General features: G+C 41.0%; 1 protein-coding gene across 1 annotated transcript; it reads left to right on the forward strand.

Annotated features, from left to right (window-relative positions):
* The first annotated feature begins 1498 nt into the window (after positions 1–1498).
* On the forward strand, positions 1499–19594 carry phgdh (phosphoglycerate dehydrogenase). Its single transcript, XM_064975985.1, has 12 exons — positions 1499–1782; positions 2493–2644; positions 4359–4424; positions 4581–4635; positions 4803–4901; positions 4990–5122; positions 5239–5387; positions 11602–11754; positions 17769–17907; positions 18222–18349; positions 18469–18685; positions 18975–19594. Exons 1-12 carry the CDS (start codon positions 1645–1647, stop codon positions 19127–19129), a joined length of 1584 nt encoding a protein of 527 aa, XP_064832057.1. The 5' UTR covers positions 1499–1644; the 3' UTR covers positions 19130–19594.
* The last annotated feature ends 71 nt before the right edge of the window (positions 19595–19665 follow it).

Below are 19665 nucleotides of genomic sequence, written 5' to 3' on the forward strand. Positions count from 1 at the left end.
TAGCAAACAATTATATATATTTTTTAACCTCATGTCATAATCTAACCTATATCTAGTACACTGGTAAAACTCACCCTACTTATATCAGATATACGTTAGAATTACAAATAAACAAGTAACACAAAAGTTATATCATTTATCTGTGAAGAGAGTCTCAACCAGAGAAATCATCAATTTCGATAATAAAACAACAGCGCCCTCTTGTGGCGAAATGCGATATCGCCATAAACTGCACCAGCAACGTCTTATCTGATTCTTCAACGGCAACCACGGCGAAGTTCTGAGATGGAAATCCAGCGAAGGATGATCCGATCCAGAAGAACGGTCACGGCACCACTGTAACAGTACTCTTCTTGCGTTGTGTACAATCAATCATCGACACGAACTCCAACGTGAAGCACCAGTCATGGAGATTTATAATGACAGGAACAGCACAAAATTGCACGTCATGCAATGCACGGCTCACCGTCCAACTCTGCACTCACGCACTGTACAAAATATACGAACCCCCCCCCACCAGACACAGTAAATTGCTAGCTAGTATTAGCGGGAATTCTCTACAACAAAATGCACAACAAATATTCACCAAAAAACGCTGGATCTTATGTGTGATGTTCGAATAACATTTACAAACAAATTGATATAAATTGTACATTTAAATCCTCACTTGGGAGTATAAAAATCACTTTTGACGTACAGTGCTTTGCAACCAACAACTTGGCTGATTTGGTGCTTGTTCACTGGGACGATTCTAACTGAAACATCCTCCCTCGTAAGCAAGCTACGCAAACCAGCCAATAAGATGCCATGTTGAGAAGGCGAAGGCAAAACAAAACTAAAACCAAAAACCCATTGGCTTAACAATAAAGTGGCAAGGGGAATCACCAATATAACCCTGTTACACTTGCCCAGCTACATGTATAGACAATACAATTAGGTAAGCTAGATATCTATTCAGGATAGTACACAGACCACCAGATGCATAATGTTGCATTTTTAAAAGGGAGAAATTATAGATCAGCTAACTGCGTGACCATAGCAAGACTGGGTAAAGTTAGGGATGGAGTTTGACACTACAGCGTCGACGAACAGAGACAGGCCTGTCATCTGACAGTCAGTCTAATTGAGGTGCTTAAGTCTGTGCTTGATTTAGGAAGCCTATCACAGATTTTGAAAGCTGTTTCACTAAGTTTGAACTGATGTTCTTGAGAAATCAGCTACAAATGTATAATGTTTAAGGGAGGGAGTGGCTTGCACTCAAATACACATTTTCTTCAGTTTTGAAAATTGTAATAAAAAAAAATCTGTCTTTGAAACAAATAATCAGCAGAATTGTGTTACTATTGTACAACATTTCCATGTGATTATTGCATAGTATTTCTGGTCCAATAAGAATATAACAAATATAATTTATGTAGTTCCAGCTTCAGTATATATTGTCTCTCCCTGTTTCAGCATCACGTCAGAAAACTGGAGATGAGAAGAGGCGGGTTTACTTTGAAAGGGGGCAGTCCTTAGCCGAGTATTTTATTTTATTCAAAACCAACTGAACTCAGAGAACTTTTCAGCGTGTCCATCAGTTTACGAAAAAGGGTTCAACCATTCAAGTGTGAAAGTTTACCCAACGGTTGAGAGAACAGCAAAATGGCCCCAATATCCATCAAACGCATTTTAATCAGTGAAAGTGTTGACCCTTGTTGTAAGAAGATCCTGCAAGAAAATGGAATCCAAGTTACAGAGAAGCAAAATATGAGTAAGGATGACTTGATTGCGGAGATCAAGGTAAGAGTTTACATATTTTTTTCAAATTTGCATGAATTCCACGTAATAAACATTTAAGGCATGACATGCATTTTTGTTCAACGATGTCTTTCTAAAATTTGAAAAAATTCACAGTTGGTATCAAATGTATAATATTGAAAAAAGTATGTCGCGTTTGGTCATTGGTTGAATAACCTCATCAAAAGTCCCCCTGGGGGAAAAAAACCCGATGATTTCTGCGTTTCAGACAACTGGATTTTATATAGCGGATGATTTACAGCAGTTGCAGTTTAGTGGATTCTTGCATGTGCGGTCTCGTCCTCCTCTCTTTGGTGTCACGCTACAGTGTAGTACAGCCTTCTTGGAAATATGATGCAACTGCACCAAGTATTTAATGATTTCCCTCGTTTGGCCGACTATAGTCTATAAACACTATAGAATTACATTTAAGACTGGGGCTTTCTTCACGTTCTACCTCGTACGTTCAAAATGTAGACTACACATAGTTTGATCAATCACACCAGAGACGACTCATCTCATATTTAGCTTGTTTTCCTCATGACATCATGTGATGCCAAATCAATAACGAATGTTTGATTAATGCAAAAATTCCAACTATATAAGCTCATTCCTTATCTCATCAAATTACTCCAGTGAACAATATATACTTTTGTCATGCACTGGCATAACTATGCATATCATCTTTTTTTCCTTTTTCTATCCACCTCCAGGACTATGATGGCCTGCTGGTTCGATCAGCAACAAAGGTGACAGCTGATGTCATCAACGCTGCTGGTAACCTCAAAATCATTGGAAGAGCTGGGACTGGCGTTGACAATGTGGATGTGGATGCTGCTACTATAAAGGGCATAATTGTCATGAAGTAAGTTTGCAAAATAATAGTGTCATTCGTTAAGTCGTTGATACAGCCGTGTATCGTTTTAAGGAAACTCTTACAGTTGAAGTCAGAAGTTTACATGCACCTTAGCCAAACATATTTAAAGTAAATTTTTCACAATTTCTGACATTTAATCCTAGTAATAATTCCCTGCCTTACGTCAGTTAGGATCACCACTTCATTTTAAGAATGTGAAATGTCAAGAATAATAGTAGAGAGTGATTTATTTCAGCTTTGATTTCTTTCATCACATTCCCAGTGGGTCAGAAGTTTACATACACTCAATCAGTATTTGGTAGCATTGCCTTAAAATTGTTTCACTTGGGTCAAATTTTTTGGGTAACCTTCCACAAGCTTCCCACAATAAGTTGGGTGAATTTTGTCCCATTCCTCCTGACAGAGCTGGTGTAACCGAGTCAGGCTTGTAGGCCTCCTTGCTCGCACACACTTTTTCAGTTCTGCCCACAAATTTTCTATAGGATTGAAGTCGGGGCTTTGTGATGGCCATTCGAATACCTTGACATTGCTGTCCTTAAGCCATTTTGACACCACTTTGGAAGTATGCTTGGGGTCATTGTTTATTTTGAAGACCTATTTGCGACCAAGCTTTAACTTCCTGACTGAAGCCTTGAGATGTTGCTTCAATATATCAACATAATTTTCCTACCTCATGATGCCATCTATTTTGTGAAGTGCACCAGTCATTTCTGCAGCAAAGCACCCCCACAACATGATGCTGCCACCCCTGTGCTTGACGGTTGGGATGGTGTTCTTCGGCTTGCAAGCCTCCCCCTTTTCCCTCCAAACATAACGATGGTCATTATGGCCAAACCATGTGCAGTTACAAACAGTAGTCTGGCGTTTTTATGGTGGTTTTGGAGCAGTGGCTTCTTCCTTGCTGAGCGGCATTTCAGGTTATGTCGATATAGGACTTGTTTTACTGTGGATATAGATACTTTTGTACCTGTTTCCTCCAGCATCTTCACAAGGTCCTTTGCTTTTGTTCTGGGATTGATTTGTACTTTTCACACCAAAGCACGTTCATCTCTAGGAGACAGAATGCGTCTCCTTCCTGAGCGGTATGACGGCTGCGTGGTCCCATGGTGTTTATACTTGCGTACTATTGTTTGTACAGATTAACGTGGTACCTTCAGACATTTGGAAATTGCTCCCAAGGATGAACCAGACTTGTGGAGGTCTACAATTGTTTTTCTGAGGTCTTGGCTGATTTCTTTTGATTTTCCCATGATGTCAAGCAAAGAGGCACTGAGTTAGAAGGTTGGCCTTGAAATACATCCACAGGCACACCACCAATTGACTCATGTTATGTAAATTAGCCTATCAGAAGCTTCTAAAGCCAAGACATAATTTTCTGGAATTTTCCAAGCTGTTTAAAGGCACAGTCAATGTAGTGTATGTGAACTTCTGACCCACTGGAATTGTGATATAGTGAATTATAAGTGAAATAATCTGTGTAAACAATTGTTGGAAAAATTACTTGTCATGCACAAAGTAGATGTCCTAACCTACTTGCCAAAACTATAGTTTGTTAACAAATGTGTGGAGTTGTTGAAAAATGAATTTTAATGACTATGTGTATGTAAACTTCTGACTTCAACTGTATGTCTAAATCAAATCACCACAGATCAGTCTTTTCCCTGAATATTAGACTATTGTATGTGTCATTACCCTCTTCTAGCACACCAAGTGGCAACACCATCAGTGCTGCAGAGCTGACATGCACCCTGTTGATGAGCCTCTCAAGGTAAGACAATACAACAGATGATACAGAATACCTCTCGGGCCTAGTTCATGGTATTGGTTAGACACTGCTTTGCACTATACACCCCCATCTGTCCTTTTCATCCTACTTTTACAGGAAGGTTTGATATAACTTAATTCAAAACCATTCCCTTCCTAGACATGTGCCCCAAGCAGCCATGTCCATGAAAGCAGGGAACTGGGATCGTAAGAAGGTGAAGAGTATTTTGGTTTCCCTTTTATTTTGACACACAAAGCAATTACTCTCACTTGGTCTGCCCCAGTGTCCATCCAATCATCAATAATTCAATCTGATTTGTAAATCTATGGTGTCTCAAACTCTTCAGGGACCTGGGTCAAAGTTGTGTTAATGATTTTTCAGTTCATGGGCACAGAGCTGTACGGCAAAATACTTGGAATAGTTGGACTTGGAAGAATTGGAAAGGAAGTCGCCTCCAGAATGCAGTCCTTTGGCATGAAGGTTGGTTCATAATCCTCTGAAAAGTAAAACGATCTTTAAAAGCTGCCTACTGTAGCACGATCATGGTAACTGAATTTGCTTTCGACAGACCATCGGCTATGATCCAATCACCCCTCCTGAGGTGACTGCTACCTGGGGGGTCGAGCAGATGTCCCTGGAGCAGCTGTGGCCCAAGTGTGATTACATCACTGTCCACACTCCTCTCATGCCTTCTACAGCTGGTGAGTTTTATAGAGGTGGCATGGTTGTGGTACTGGAGGGTATAAAGTGATTAGATCGATTATCAAACAAAAAACCCATTATTTTCCACTTGAGGTTAAATTGTTGTTTCTCCTAGGACTACTGAACGACACGTCATTTGCCAAGTGCAAGAAAGGTGTAAAGGTCGTGAACTGTGCACGCGGGGGCATCATCGATGAGGATGCTCTCCTCAGAGCTTTGGAGTCTAGACAGTGTGGAGGGGCTGGCCTTGATGTTTTTGTCGAGGCAAGAATACCACGTCACATCATTTTTAAAACAAGCCATAGAAAGTTGGTTGCAATTTCAGTTTAATCCACCAGAAAAGACAATTATTACAACAAATACTATGGTTAAACTCAAATATACTAATTAATAGAAAACATACATGTATTTTGGGAATCAAAAAAAGGTATAATCTTTGTAAATTATATCATAAATAGGACTGTTGGAGTTATGTCACACATGCAGCTAACAAAAATATATATGAAATGTCTGCTCTATCCAAAATTACAACCAACTCATTGGAGCATTACCGCAAAAGTGTTAGAGGGAGAAAGTAAGGAACTTGTCTGTGCAATAAAGATATAATAACAATAATAACAAAGCAAAACCAGGTTTTTAGACATTTTTGAATATTGATAAAAAATAACAACTGAATTATCACATTTTATATAAGTATTCAAACCCTTTACTCAGTACAAATCCAAGTCAAATTGATTGGTCACATACACATGTTTAGCAGATGTTATTGCGGGTGTAGCGAAATACTTGTGTTTCTACCTCAGACATTGCAGTAACATCGAACAAGTAATGTCTAAACATTTCACAACATATACCCAATACACACAAATCTAAGTAAAGGAATGGAATTAAGAATATATAAATATATGAACGAGCAATGTCAGAGCGGCATAGACTAAGATATATAATAGAATACAGTATATACATAAGAGATGAGTGATGCAAAATATGTAAACATTATTAAAGTGACTAGTGTTCCATTTATTAAAGTGGCCAGTGATTTCAAGTCTATGTATATAGTCAGCAGCCTCTAATGTGCTAGTGATGGCTATTTAACAGTCTGATGGCCTTGAGATAGAAGCTGTTTTTCAGTCTCTGTCCGATGCACCTGCACTGACCTCGCCTTCTTGATGATAGCAGGGTGAATTGGCAGTGGCTTGTGTGGTTGTTGTCCTTGATCAGCTTTTTGGCCTTCCTGCGACATCGGGTATTGTAGGTGTCCTGGTGGGCAAGTAGTTTGCCCGCGGTGATTCATTGGGCAGACAGCACCACCCTCTGGAGAGCCCAGAGGTTGCGGGCTGTGCAGTTGCTGTACCAGGTGGTGATCCAGCCCTACAGAATGCTCTCAATTGTGCATCTGTAAGAGATTGTGAGGGCTTTAGGTGCCAAGCAAAAAAAAAATCAGCCTCCTGAGGTTGAAGAGTATGTGGATGGACCATTTCAGTTTGTCAGCGACGTGTACGTCGAGGAACTTGAAGCTTTCCACCTTATCCACTGTGGTACCGTTGATGTGGATGGGGGGTGCTCCCTCCGCTGTTTCCTGTAGTCCATGATCATCTCTTTTGTTTTATTGACGTTGAATAAGAGATTATTTTCCTGGCACCACACTCCCAGAGCCCTCACCTCCTTTTGTAGGCTGTTTCGTCATTGTTGGTAATCAAGCCTACTACTGTTGTGTCGTCTGCAAAATTGATGATTGAGCTGGAGGCCTGCTTGGCCACGCAGTCATAGGAAAACAGGGAGCACAGGAGGGGGCTGAGCACGCACCCTTGTGGGGCCCCAGTGTTGAGGATCAGCAAAGTGAAGGTGTGGTGTCCTACCTTCACCACCTGGCGGTGGCCCGTCAGGACCCAGTTGCACAGGGTGGGGTTCAGACCCAGGGCCTTGAGCTTGGAAGGTACTATGGTGTTGAATGCTGAGCTGTAGTCAATGAACAGCATTCTTTCATAGGTACTCCTCTTGTCCAGATGGGTTGAAGCACCTTTGACGCGATTACAGTCTCAAGTCTTCTTGGGTATGACGCTACAAGCTTGGCACACCTGTATTTGGGGACTTTCTCCCATTCTTCTCTGCAGATCCTCTCATGCTCTGTCAGGTTGGAATGGGGAGCGTCGCCGCACAGCTTTTTTCAGGTCTCTCCAGAGATGTTAGATCGGGTTAATGTCCAGGCTCTGGCTGGTCCAGTCAAGGACATTCAGAGACTTGTCCCGAAGCCACTCCTGCGTTGTCTTGGCTGTGTGCTTAGGGTCGTTGTTCTGTTGGAAGATGAGCCTTCGCCCCAGTCAGAGATTGTGAGCGCTCTGAGCAGGTTTTCATCGAGAATCTCTGTTTTTATTTATTTGACCAAACAAGTCAGTAAAGAACAAAGGCCGTCATTGTAAATACAAATTTGTGAGGATGGCACATACAGAGAGGGCTGCCTCATTTTTAGTCCTTAGGAAACTTTGCAGTATTCCGTTTTTTTTAAGCATTTCACTACACTCGCAATAACATCTGCATGTGACCAATGAAATTTGATTTGGCCTACACCGGACAAACTGACGATGCTGGGCCAATTGTGCACCGTCCTATGAGACTCCGTATCACGGCCGGTTGTAATACAGCCTGGATTCGAACCAGGGTGTCTGTAGTGACGCCTCTAGCACTGAGATGCAGTGCCTTAGACCGCTGTACCACTCGGGAGCCCGTTCATCTTTCCCTCGATCCTGACTAGTCTCCCATTCCCTGCTGCTGAGAAACATCCCAGAGCATGATGCTGCAACCACCATGCTTCAACCTGGGGATGCTGCCAGGTTTCTTCCAGACAACGCTTGGCATTCAGGCCAAAGAGTTCAATCTTGGTTTCATCAGACCAGAGAATTTTGTTTCTCATGGTCTGAGTGTCCTTTCACTCCAAGTGGGCTGTCATGTGCCTTTTACTGAGGAGTGGCTTCCGTCTGGCCACTCTACTTGATTGGTGGAGTGCTACAGAGCTGGTTGTCCTTCTGGAAGGTTCTCCCATCTCCACAGAGGCACTCTGGAGCTCTGTCCGAGTGAGCATCGGGTTCTTGGTCACCTCCATGACCAAGGCCCTTCTCCCCCAATTGCTCAATTTGTCCATGTTGGCCAGCTATAGGAAGAATCTTGATTGTTCCAAACTAATTCCATTTAAAAATGATGGCCACTGTATTTTGGTGGACCTTCAATGCTGCAGAAATGTTTGGATACCCTTCCCTTTATCTGTGCCTTGACACAATCCTTTCTCGGAGCTCTACGGACAATTCCTTCGACCTCATGGCTTGGTTTTTGCTCTGACATGCACTGTCAACTGTGGGACCTTATGTAGACAGGTGTGTGCCTTTCCACATGTCCCATCAATTGAATTTACCACAGGTGGACTCCAATCAGGTTGTAGAAACATTTCAAGGATGATCAATGGAAACAGGATGGACCTGAGCTCAATTTCATGACTCATAGCAAAGGGTCTGCACTGTATGTACAGTACCTGTCAAAAGTTTGGACACATCTACTAATTTAAGGGTTTTTCTTTATTTTTACTGTTTTCTACATTGAAATAACACATGGAATCGTGTAGTAACCAAACAAGTGTTAATCAAATAAAAATGTATTTTAGATTTTAGATTCTTCAAAGTAGCCACCCTTTGCCTTGATGACAGCTTTGCACACTCTTGGCTTTTTCTCAACCAGCTTCACCTGGAATGCTGCGGTCCTTCACTCTGCGGTCCAACTCATCCCAAGCCATCTCACTTGGGTTGACGTCAGGTGATTGTGGAGGCCAGGTCATCTGATGCAGCACCATCACTCTCCTTCTTGGTCAAATAGCCCTTACAAAGCCTGGAGGTGTGTTTGGTTATTGTCCTGTTGAAAATCAAATGATAGTCCCACTAAGTGCAAACCAGATGGGATGGCATATCGCTGCAGAATGCTGTGGTAGCCATGCTGGTTAAGTGTGCCTTGAATTCTAAATATATCACAGACCGTGTCACCAGAAAAGCACCATCACGCCTCCTCCTCCATGCTTCATGGTGTGAACCACACATGTGGAGATCATCCGTTCACCTACTCTGCGTCTCACAAAGACACGGCGGTTGGAACCAAGAATATCACATTTGGACTCATCAGACCAAAGGACAGATTTCCACCAGTCTAATGTCCATTGCTCGTGTTTCTTGGCCCAAGCAAGTCTTTTTCTTATCTGAGTTCTTTAGTAGTGGTTTCTTTGCAGCAATTCGACCATGAAGGCCTGATTCACACAGTCTCTTCTGAACAGTTGATGTTGAGATGTGTCTGTTACTTGAACTCTGAAGTATTTATTTGGGATACAATTTCTAAGGCTGGTAACTGTAATGAACTTATCCTCTGCAGCAGAGGTAACTATGATGTTTTTTGCGACTGCACTTAAAGAAACTTTCAAAATTCTTGAAATTGTCCATATTGACTGACCTTAATGTCTTAAAGTAATGATGGACTATTGTTTTTCTTTGCTTATTTGAGTTTTTCTTGCCATAATATGGACTTGGTCTTATACAGAAGATAGCCTTATTTGGTAAATCACCCCTACCATGTTACAACACAACTGATTGGCTCAAATGCATTAAGAAGGAAAGAAATTCCACAAATTCAGTTTTAACAAGGCACACCTGTTAATTGAAATGCATTCCAGGTAACTACCTCGTGAAGGTGGTTGAGAGAATGCCAAGTGTGCAAACCTGTCATCAAGGCAAAGGCTGGATACTTTGAAGAATATAAAATATATTTTGATTTGTTTAATACTTTTGGTTACTACATGATTCCATATGTGTTGTTTCATAGGTTTGATGTCTTCACTATTATTCTACAAGGTAGAAAATAGTAAAACATAAAGAAAAACCCTTGAATGAGTAGGTGTGTCCAAACTTTTGACTGGTACTGTATATGGGGATACCACCATCCCAGCTCTGCATATTTCAGTAGATAATTTGTTTTGGGACTGTCCACATTTAGATTATTTTTGATTGTAAGTTCAAGAATGGCTGAAGAAATGCAACATTTACCTGAAGCTAACTCTGCAAATAGCAATGCTAGGTGATTCGAAAAGTCATAGTTAATCAATTTTTGCTGAGTGTTATTAAATCATCTTTAATTTACAATCTGTAGAAACTATGAGAACAAGGTTCAGAACTTTTGTGAAATAGGAGAGTTGAACAATATATGGCAAATAGAAATCAAAACCGGATGGTCTATATAGATGGATGGGAGGGGTTGAGGGTAGCTGAAGGATGGGACTAAAAACAAACAAGTTAACTAAACCAAAATATACTTTCTGTAAAATGTATGTATACGCTGGAAGTAGAAGCCAAACTGCTGTTGACCATTAGTTTACTCCAATTAGGGGGGAGGGTTTGGGGGAAAATAACAAAGAAAAAATATATTTACACTGACGGTCACTTCGAAATTTCCTTGGTTTTGATAGAAAAGCAAAAAAAAAAATTGTCCATTAAATTAACATAAAATTGATCACAAATACAGTGTAGGCATTGTTAATGTTGTAAATTACTATTGTAGCTGGAAACGGCTGAATTTTAATGGAATATCTACATAAGTTTAGAGGCCCATTATCAGCAACCATTACTTTTGTTAGCTAATCCAAGTTGATCATTTTAAAAGGTTAATTGATCATTAGAAAACCCTTTTGCGGTTATGTTAGCACAGCTGAAAACGGCTGTGCTGATTTATTAAAGAAGCAATAAAACTGTCCTTTAGACTAGTTGACTATCTGTAGCTTCAGCATTTGTGGGTTCGATTACAGGCTCAAAATGGCCAGAAACAAAGAACTGTCTTCTGAAAGTCATCAGTCTATTCGTGTTCTGAGAATTGAAGGCTATTCCATGCGAGAAATTGCCAAGAAACGGAAGATTTCGTACAGCGCTGTGTACTCCCTTCACAGAACAGCGCAAACTGGCCCTAACCAGAATAGAAAGAGGAGTGGAAGGCCCCGGGGAACAACTGAGGCGACTCCGGGATGCTGGCCTTCTAGGCAGAGTTCCTCTGTCCAGTGTCTGTGTTCTTTTGCCCATCTTAATATTTTCTTTTTATTGGCCAGTCTGAGATGTGTCTTTTTCTTTGCAACTCTGCCGAGAAGGCCAACATCCCGGAGTCGCCTCTTCACTGTTGACGGACAAAAAATGTGCTTTTCGTTCAAAAACAAGAATTTCTAAGTGACCCCAAATGGTAGTGTATATATTTATTTACAAAATATATCCATATTTATTTACAAAAATATATGGGGGATTGGAAATTATGCAGACAATTACATTGATAGAAGCCACAATATATCTGCAATATTAAATCTAATTTACAACTAAAAAATAATCACGTTGTATTAATTTATTTTATTTTACTTGTCTTCCCTTCAATATTGCCAGTCTCACTTACATCATGGCGTTACATTCGTTCTCAGGAACCCCCAAAGAACCGTGCCCTGGTGAACCATCCCAATGTGATTAGCTGTCCTCACCTGGGTGCCAGTACAAAGGAGGCCCAGGCACGCTGTGGGCAGGACATCGCTCTGCAGATTGTGGACATGGTGATGGGCAAGAGCTTGGTTGGAGCAGTGAGTTCTTCTCTTCTATTACAGTCAAGCAAATGCCTATAGGTGCCCTACTCTAATAGGTTTTTTCTTTGATTGTTTCAGTGTTGCTTATGGTTAGAAAAACTGTTCCCTTCAGACCTTGAAACGTTCACAAATTGAACGTGTTCGTAACAATGTAACACAAAATGTAACCCTCAAGGTTGTTCACAAAGGATTCTAATGATAGTTTTGTTGCAAGAATGTATCTTCAATATTGAGTCATACTTTGCAATAATGTTCGCATTTTATCGCATTTTATTTGTCACATGCTTCGTAAACCGGTGTAGACTACCAGTGAAATGCTTTCTTACGGATCCTTCCCAACAATGCAGAGAGAAAAAGTGGGAAATAATATAAAAATAATAACACATGGAATAAATACACAATAAGTAACGAAAACTTGTCTATATACACCGACTTAGTACTGGTAGTCCATGTGCAGAGGTACAAGGTAATTGAGGTAGATATGTACATATAGGTAGGGATAAAGTGACTAGGCAACAGGATAGATAATAAACAGTAGCAGCAGCATGTGATGAGTCAAAAGAGGTAATGCAAAAGGGATCAAATCAAATTATATTTGTCACATACACATGGTCAGCAGATGTTAATGCGAGTGTAGCGAAATGCTTGTGCTAACCAACAAGTAATCTAACTAACAATTCCAAAACTAATTTCTTATACACAGTGTAAGGGGATAAAGAATATGTACATAAAGATATATGAATGAGTGATGGTGCAGAGCAGCATAGGCAAGATACAGTAGATGGTATCGAGTACAGTATATACATATGAGATGAGTATGTAAACAAAGTGGCATAGTTAAAGTGGCTAGTGATACATTTATTACATAAGGATGCAGTAGATGATAGAGTACAGTATATACGTATACATATGAGATGAATAATGTAGGCTATGTAAACATTATATTAGGTAGCATTGTTTAAAGTGGCTAGTGATATATTTTACATCCTTTCCCATCAATACCCATTATTAAAGTGGCTGGAGTTGAGTCAGTGTGTTGGCAGCAGCCACTCAATGTTAGTGGTTGCTGTTTAACAGTCTGATGGCCTTGAGATAAAAGCTGTTTCTCAGTCTCTCGGTCCCAGCTTTGATGCACCTGTACTGACCTCGCCTTCTGGATGATAGCGGGGTGAACAGGCAGTGGCTCGGGTGTGTGTTGTCCTTGATGATCTTTATGGCCTTCCTGTAACATCGGGTGGTGTAGGTGTCCTGGAGGGCAGGTAGTTTGCCCCCGGTGATACGTTGTGCAGACCTCACTACCCTCTGGAGAGCCTTACGGTTGTGGGCGGAGCAGTTGCCATACCAGGCGGTGATACAGCCCGCCAGGATGCTCTCGATTGTGCATCTGTAGAAGTTTGTGAGTGCTTTTGGTGACAAGCCGAATTTCTTCAGCCTCCTGAGGTTGAAGAGGCGCTGCTGCGCCTTCTTCACGATGCTGTCTGTGTGAGTGGACCAATTCAGTTTGTCTGTGATGTGTATGCCGAGGAACTTAAAACTTACTACCCTCTCCACTACTGTTCCATCGATGTGGATAGGGGGGTGTTCCCTCTGCTATTTCCTGAAGTCCACAATCATCTCCTTAGTTTTGTTGGCGTTGAGTGTGAGGTTATTGTCCCGACACCACACTCCGAGGGCCCTCACCTCCTCCCTGTAGGCCGTCTCGTCGTTGTTGGTAATCAAGCCTACCACTGTTGTGTCGTCCACAAACTTGATGATTGAGTTGGAGGCGTGCGTTGCTGCGCAGTCGTGGGTGAACAGGGAGTACAGGAGAGGGCTCAGAACGCACCCTTGTGGGGCCCCAGTGTTGTGGATCAGCGGGGTGGAGATGTTGTTGCCTACCCTCACCACCTGGGGGCGGCCCGTCAGGAAGTCCAGTACCCAGTTGCACAGGGCGGGGTCGAGACCTAGGGAACAGCAGACTGGTATAGGGATTGATTGAATATGTCCGTAAACACACCAGCCAGCTGGTCTGCGCATGCTCTGAGGGCGCGGCTGGGGATGCCGTCTGGGCCTGCAGCCTTGCGAGGGTTAACACGTTTAAATGTTTTACTCACCTCGGCTGCAGTGAAGGAGAGACCGCATGTTTCCGTTGCAGGCCGTGTCAGTGGCACTGTATTGTCCTCAAAGCGGGCAAAAAAGTTATTTAGTCTGCCTGGGAGCAAGACATCCTGGTCCGTGACTGAGCTGGATTTCTTCTTATAGTCCGTGATTGACTGTAGACCCTGCCACATACCTCTTGTGTCTGAGCCGTTGACTTGAGATTCTACTTTGTCTCTATACTGACGCTGAGCTTGTTTGATAGCCTTACGGAGGGAATAGCTGCACTGTTTGTATTCGGTCATATTACCAGTCACCTTGCCCTGATTAAAAGCAGTGGTTCGCGCTTTCAGTTTCACGCGAATGCTGCCATCAATCCACGGTTTCTGGTTAGGGAATGTTTTAATCGTTGCTATGGGAATGACATCTTCAACGCACGTTCTAATGAACTCGCACACTGAATCAGCGTATTCGTCAATGTTGTTGCCTGACTCAATACGAAACATGTCCCAGTCCACGTGATGGAAGCAATCTTGGAGTGTGGAATCAGCTTGGTCGGACCAGCGTTGGACAGACCTCAGCGTGGGAGCTTCTTGTTTCAGGTCAATGCAGATAGTCCGGGAAGGTTTTTGGTTAACTATTTAGCAGTCTTATGGCTTGGGGGTAGAAGCTGTTCAGGGTCCGGTTGGTTGTTTGGTTAGTTCGTTTTACACATGCTGTGTAGTAAAACCGGTTGGGCAAAAACAATGCATCTCAATGCAATAGAGCTTCTTGATACACTTTTCGGTCCTCATTCCAAATTATAAACCGGGTGGTTCGAGCACTGAATACTGATTGCCATGGTATATTTAAGTGATAATGCCGTGGTATGTTTAAGTGAAAATGCCTGAGAAGCTGGTGTTTGGAGGACATTGGGACAGGTGTTGTTAGGCCCAAGACGAAGACCGTGCCAATATATCCTCCAAACAGCGGTTTCGAAGGCATTATCAATTTTTTATACCATGGGTTACCAACATATTCAAATAATGATTCATATATTCATTAAAAATGTTATTTTGATTAATTTATTCATACAATTTCATCTTTCCACAAGGTATAGTCCCGACACAAATCTAGGGTTGCTACCCAAGCCTGCTGATCTTTATTTCTATCGGTTCTGTTGCCAGAGACGCGACCCAGTCGTTTAGTCTTTTTGTTCTGTATCTATGGAAGCGACCCAGTCGTTCGTTCTAAATGTTATATTGCCATACTGACTGGCAACGTTCTTATCCCTTGGTTGCTAGCTAGCCAAATATGGCAGGTAGCCTAGTGGTTAGAGTAGGGGTTGACAAACTTTTTGGCTCGGGGGCCACATCGGGATTCTGAAATTCAACAGAGGGCTGCATTTTTTTGGGGACCAATTGTTTGTAAAAATCCATTTGCGGGGGCCTCCCGAGTGGTGCAGGGGTCTAAGGCATCACTACAGACCCGGTTCGATCCCAGGCTGTGTCACAGCTGGCTGTGACTGGGGGACCCATGAGGCGACGCCCAATTGGCCAAGCGTCGTCCGGGTTAGGAGAGGGTTTGGCGGGCCGGGCGCATGCACGCTGACGCGGTCGCCAGGTGTACTATGTTTCCTCTGACACATTGGTGTGGCTGGCTTCCAGGGGAAGCGGGCATTGTTTCAAGAAGCAGTGCGGCTTGGTTGGGTCGTGTTTCTGAAGACTCTCGGCTCTCGACCTTCACCTCTCCCGAGTCCATACAGGAGTTGCAGCAATGGGACAAGACTGTAACTGCCAATTGGATACCAATGTTTTTTTTTTTTTTTTGAATGTCTCGTGTGCCAGAATGAAGTGCCCAGCGGGCCAGACAACTGACTTGGTATTCCCCTTTCCCTAACTCACAGTCATGTCAAACAGTGTATCCAGAATAACAACAAAGTAGCTGCATTTGCAGTTGTATAAGCTGTTTCCTAGTGACATTTATTTGGATACATCCAATGAGCTAATGAGGCGAGATTTCACCTGGCATAGAAGTGCTCTCTCATTAGGAGGCTGTTCAGAAGAGCTAGCCAAAGGCACATCTAACATAATCTCTCCAAACGGAAGCTGGAAAGACAGCAAACTAGCTGCACTTTGTTTTACCTGTTTGGTGTGTATATATATATTTATATTTATTTACATATATATATATTTATATTTATTTACATATATATTTATTTTTATTTATTTATATATTACATATATATTTATTTATATATATATATATATATGCAGTACCAGACAAAAGTTTGGACACACCTACTCATTCCAGGGTTTTTCTTTATTTTATGAATATATATATATATATATGTGTATGTATATATATATATATATATGTGTGTATTATATTTATTATATTTATTATATATTTATTTATATATAAATCATTTCTATAAATATATATAAATAATTTCTATAAATATATATAAATAATTTCTATAAATATATATAAATAATTTCTATAAATGTATATAAATAATTTCTATAAATATATATAAATAATTTCTATAAATATATATAAATAATTTCTATAAATATATATATTTCTATAAATATATATAAATATATAAATATATATACATATTTATTTCTATAAATATATAAATAATTTCTATATATATATATATATATATATATATATATATATATATATATATATATATATATATATATATATTATTATATATACACAGTACCAGACAAAAGTTTGGACACACCTACTCATTCCAGGGTTTTTCTTTATTTTTACTATTTTCAAAACTTTGAAATATCACACATTGAATCATGTAGTGACCAGAAAAGTGTTTGGGATGTGTTGGACCACAGAGTGAAGGAAAAACAGCCAACAAGTGCTCAATATATTTGGACTGTTGTAAAAGCATTCCAGGTGAAGCTGGTTGAGAAAATGCTAAAAGTGTGCAAAGTTGTCAAGGCAAAGGGTAGCTACTTTGAAGAATCTCAAATATAAAATCTATTTTGCATTGTTTAACACTTTTTTTGGTTACTACATGATTTAATGTTATTTAATAGATTTGATGTCTTCACTATTATTCTACAATGTAGAAAACGGTCAAAATAAAGAAAAACCCTTGAATGAGTAGGAGTTCTAACCAGTTGTGTGACCGGATGTGTATGTATGTATGTATGTATGTATGTATATATAACGCTGATTCATGATTTCCACTCACTGAGAAAAGCTGCCTGCCTGTCTCATCCCGACTCCCAACATGTTCATTAATATGTGACAGCTGGAGATCGAATTTGACTATTGAAACCATGTTGCAGGCTCCACCTGTTTACGAACAGTGAAAAGCTTACTTACGGGCCCATCCCAACAATGCAGAGAAAGAAAATAGAGAAATAATAGAAAAGTAAAACACGTAATAATAAATACACAACGAGTAACAATAACTTAGCTATATACACGGGGTACCAGTACCGAGTCGATGTGCAGGGGTCCGAGGTGGATCGGTTCATGTAACTAGGAATAAACCGTAGCAGCAGCGTATTTGATGAGTAAAAAAATGTTTGTGCTAAAAGGGTCAATGTAGATAGTCTGGGTAGCTATATGGTTAGATATTTAAATAACCTTTTAGCAGTCTTATGTCTGCGGGTAGAAGATTTTCAGGGTCCTGTTGGTTCCAGACTTGGTGAATCGGTACTGCTTTCTGTGTGGTAGCAGAGAACAGTCTGTGACTTGGGTGGCTGGAGTCTGACCAATTTTAGGGCCTTCCTCGGACACTGCCTGGTATAGAAGACCTGGATGGCACCTGGTATAGAAGCTTCTGTAGCACCTTGTGGTCGGATGCCAAGCAGTTGTCATACCAAGCGGTGATGCAACCCGTCAAGATGCTCTCAATGGTGCAGATGTATTACTTTTTTTGATAGGTTACATGTGCAATTTGGTGTGTGCAGGTGAATGCCCAGGTTTTGGCAAGCACATTCACCCCAGAGTCTCACCAGTGGATCAAACTTGGAGAGGCCATAGGAGCAGCCCTGAAATCATGCACCACCTCTAAACAACCCTTCAGCCAAGTCCAAATCATAACTCAAGGTAAGCACTGCCAGGCATTAGACTGTGTCCTAATATCATTCAGTTGCTTAATTTTCTCTGAAACTGCTGATCAGGCTTGATAGATGAAAAGATGTGTTAACATTACATGACCACTGTTCTCAGATCAGTGATCATAGGGTAAAGGAGACGATTGATGCCATTTTTGGATGCCATTCAAGCACACATATATTAGTGGAAGCTTTTGTTGTGCTTTGGTTTGTCTACCCCTGGTGGCATAATGGTGTAAATCACGAAAGTGTGGGCTCTCTGGCCATGCAAACTGAACATGGTCTATTATTTTTATCACAACCTAGGAGACTGCTTGAAAGATTCCTCCGCTTACATGACCTCAGCAGTAATGGTTGGATTACTTAGTGATGGGTCCCAGAGTTGCCCCAACCTGGTCAATTCACTGACCCTGGCCAAGGAATCTGGAATCACGGTAAAATGGCCACCATTGACACTTGGCTGAAGGTCATATTTTATTAATGACCTATCTTGTGTAATATAAATAAATAATCTTATTTGAGATGGATGACATTCTTTAAAAAAAAATCTCAGGTAACCAGAAACCACAGTGAGGGTCTGACTCAAGGTGCATGTGAGGTGGAGATCTCTGTCAATGGCTCCAGCTACAGAGCTACTGGTTCAGTACAGGGAGGAGTACCAGTCTTGTTGGAGCTGAATCGCAGCGTGTTCCGACAGCCGGTCTCTCTCACTGGCAACCTGCTGTTCTTCAAGGCCGTGGCGTCTCCTCCGCTCCTGCCCTCTGTGACTGGTGATAAAGCTATTTTTCACATTGTAACCTCACTATTGACTAAATTGAGCCATTCTTCTGTCTATTCAGCACAAGATTAGCAAGGTATACCGCCTTATTTGTTACTTATTTGACATAATCAAACGTGAATGATTTCTCTTTTCAGTCTGCATTCTTAACTCTTACTTGTTCTGCCTTTTACCATCAGGATGTGTTTACACCAAGTTCGCACTTGACAGCAAGCTTGCAAGATGAGCAGAATAACTGTTGACACGTATTTTACCTTGACTGTCTCCCACTCTTTCCTCAGGTTTGCTGGCCACGGCGGGAGTGGAAATGGAGTCATTCAGTGCCCCTGCAGCTCGTAGTGGAGATCAGTGGTACTGTGTGGGGTTATCCTCTCTCTTGGGGGACCTTGGTGCCTTAAAACCTTTAGTGAAAGCAGCAGCACAGGTCTCTGTGTAAATGGCAGCGAGAGCATATTGTTACAATGCTGAAGGACCAGTAGAGCGTTCCAATGTCTAAAAATCGAACCACTGAAGATTTGAGTATTCTAAATGGTTTCTTTTTGGCCTTTTAGCGTTTCAATACTTACTTTACAACACGTAGAAAGTATTTGTTTTATTTAACATTACACATCTAGAAAAAAATACTAAAAATGTCATTTCTATTGTAGAGATGCTGACTGTGTAGAATTTAATAAATACATGTTGCATTATTACAATTGTTTTATATTTTCTTGTATTCTCTACTTGCCGATTTTGCTAAATTTTCTCAATGTCAACACACCAGTAGGAAGATAACTGAAATGGGAAACAAAAAAACAATCCATCTCATCTGACCAATAAACTCATATGCATTTGCTGTGCACCCTAGGTTTCTATGGTGACTAGCCTATTTCTAGCATAAAATATTCCCTTGGGTGCAATAGAGATGAAATATGCTATGTTCGTTTACCAGCCTTTGTATACTGTATATTTAATAAATGTCCTGTTATTTCA

This window comes from Oncorhynchus masou, chromosome 10 (assembly GCF_036934945.1).
Source record: "Oncorhynchus masou masou isolate Uvic2021 chromosome 10, UVic_Omas_1.1, whole genome shotgun sequence".
Lineage (NCBI taxonomy): Eukaryota > Metazoa > Chordata > Actinopteri > Salmoniformes > Salmonidae > Oncorhynchus > Oncorhynchus masou.

Excerpts from the sequence above, each read along its gene's own strand:
- phgdh (XM_064975985.1), top strand. The coding sequence starts at position 1,645 with ATGGCCCCAATATCCATCAAACGCATTTTAATCAGTGAAAGTGTTGAC. Across the intron at positions 18,350-18,468 it reads CCAAGGAATCTGGAATCACG|GTAACCAGAAACCACAGTGA; the intron begins GTAAAATGGCCA and ends AAAAAATCTCAG. Across the intron at positions 18,686-18,974 it reads GCTCCTGCCCTCTGTGACTG|GTTTGCTGGCCACGGCGGGA; the intron begins GTGATAAAGCTA and ends CTCTTTCCTCAG.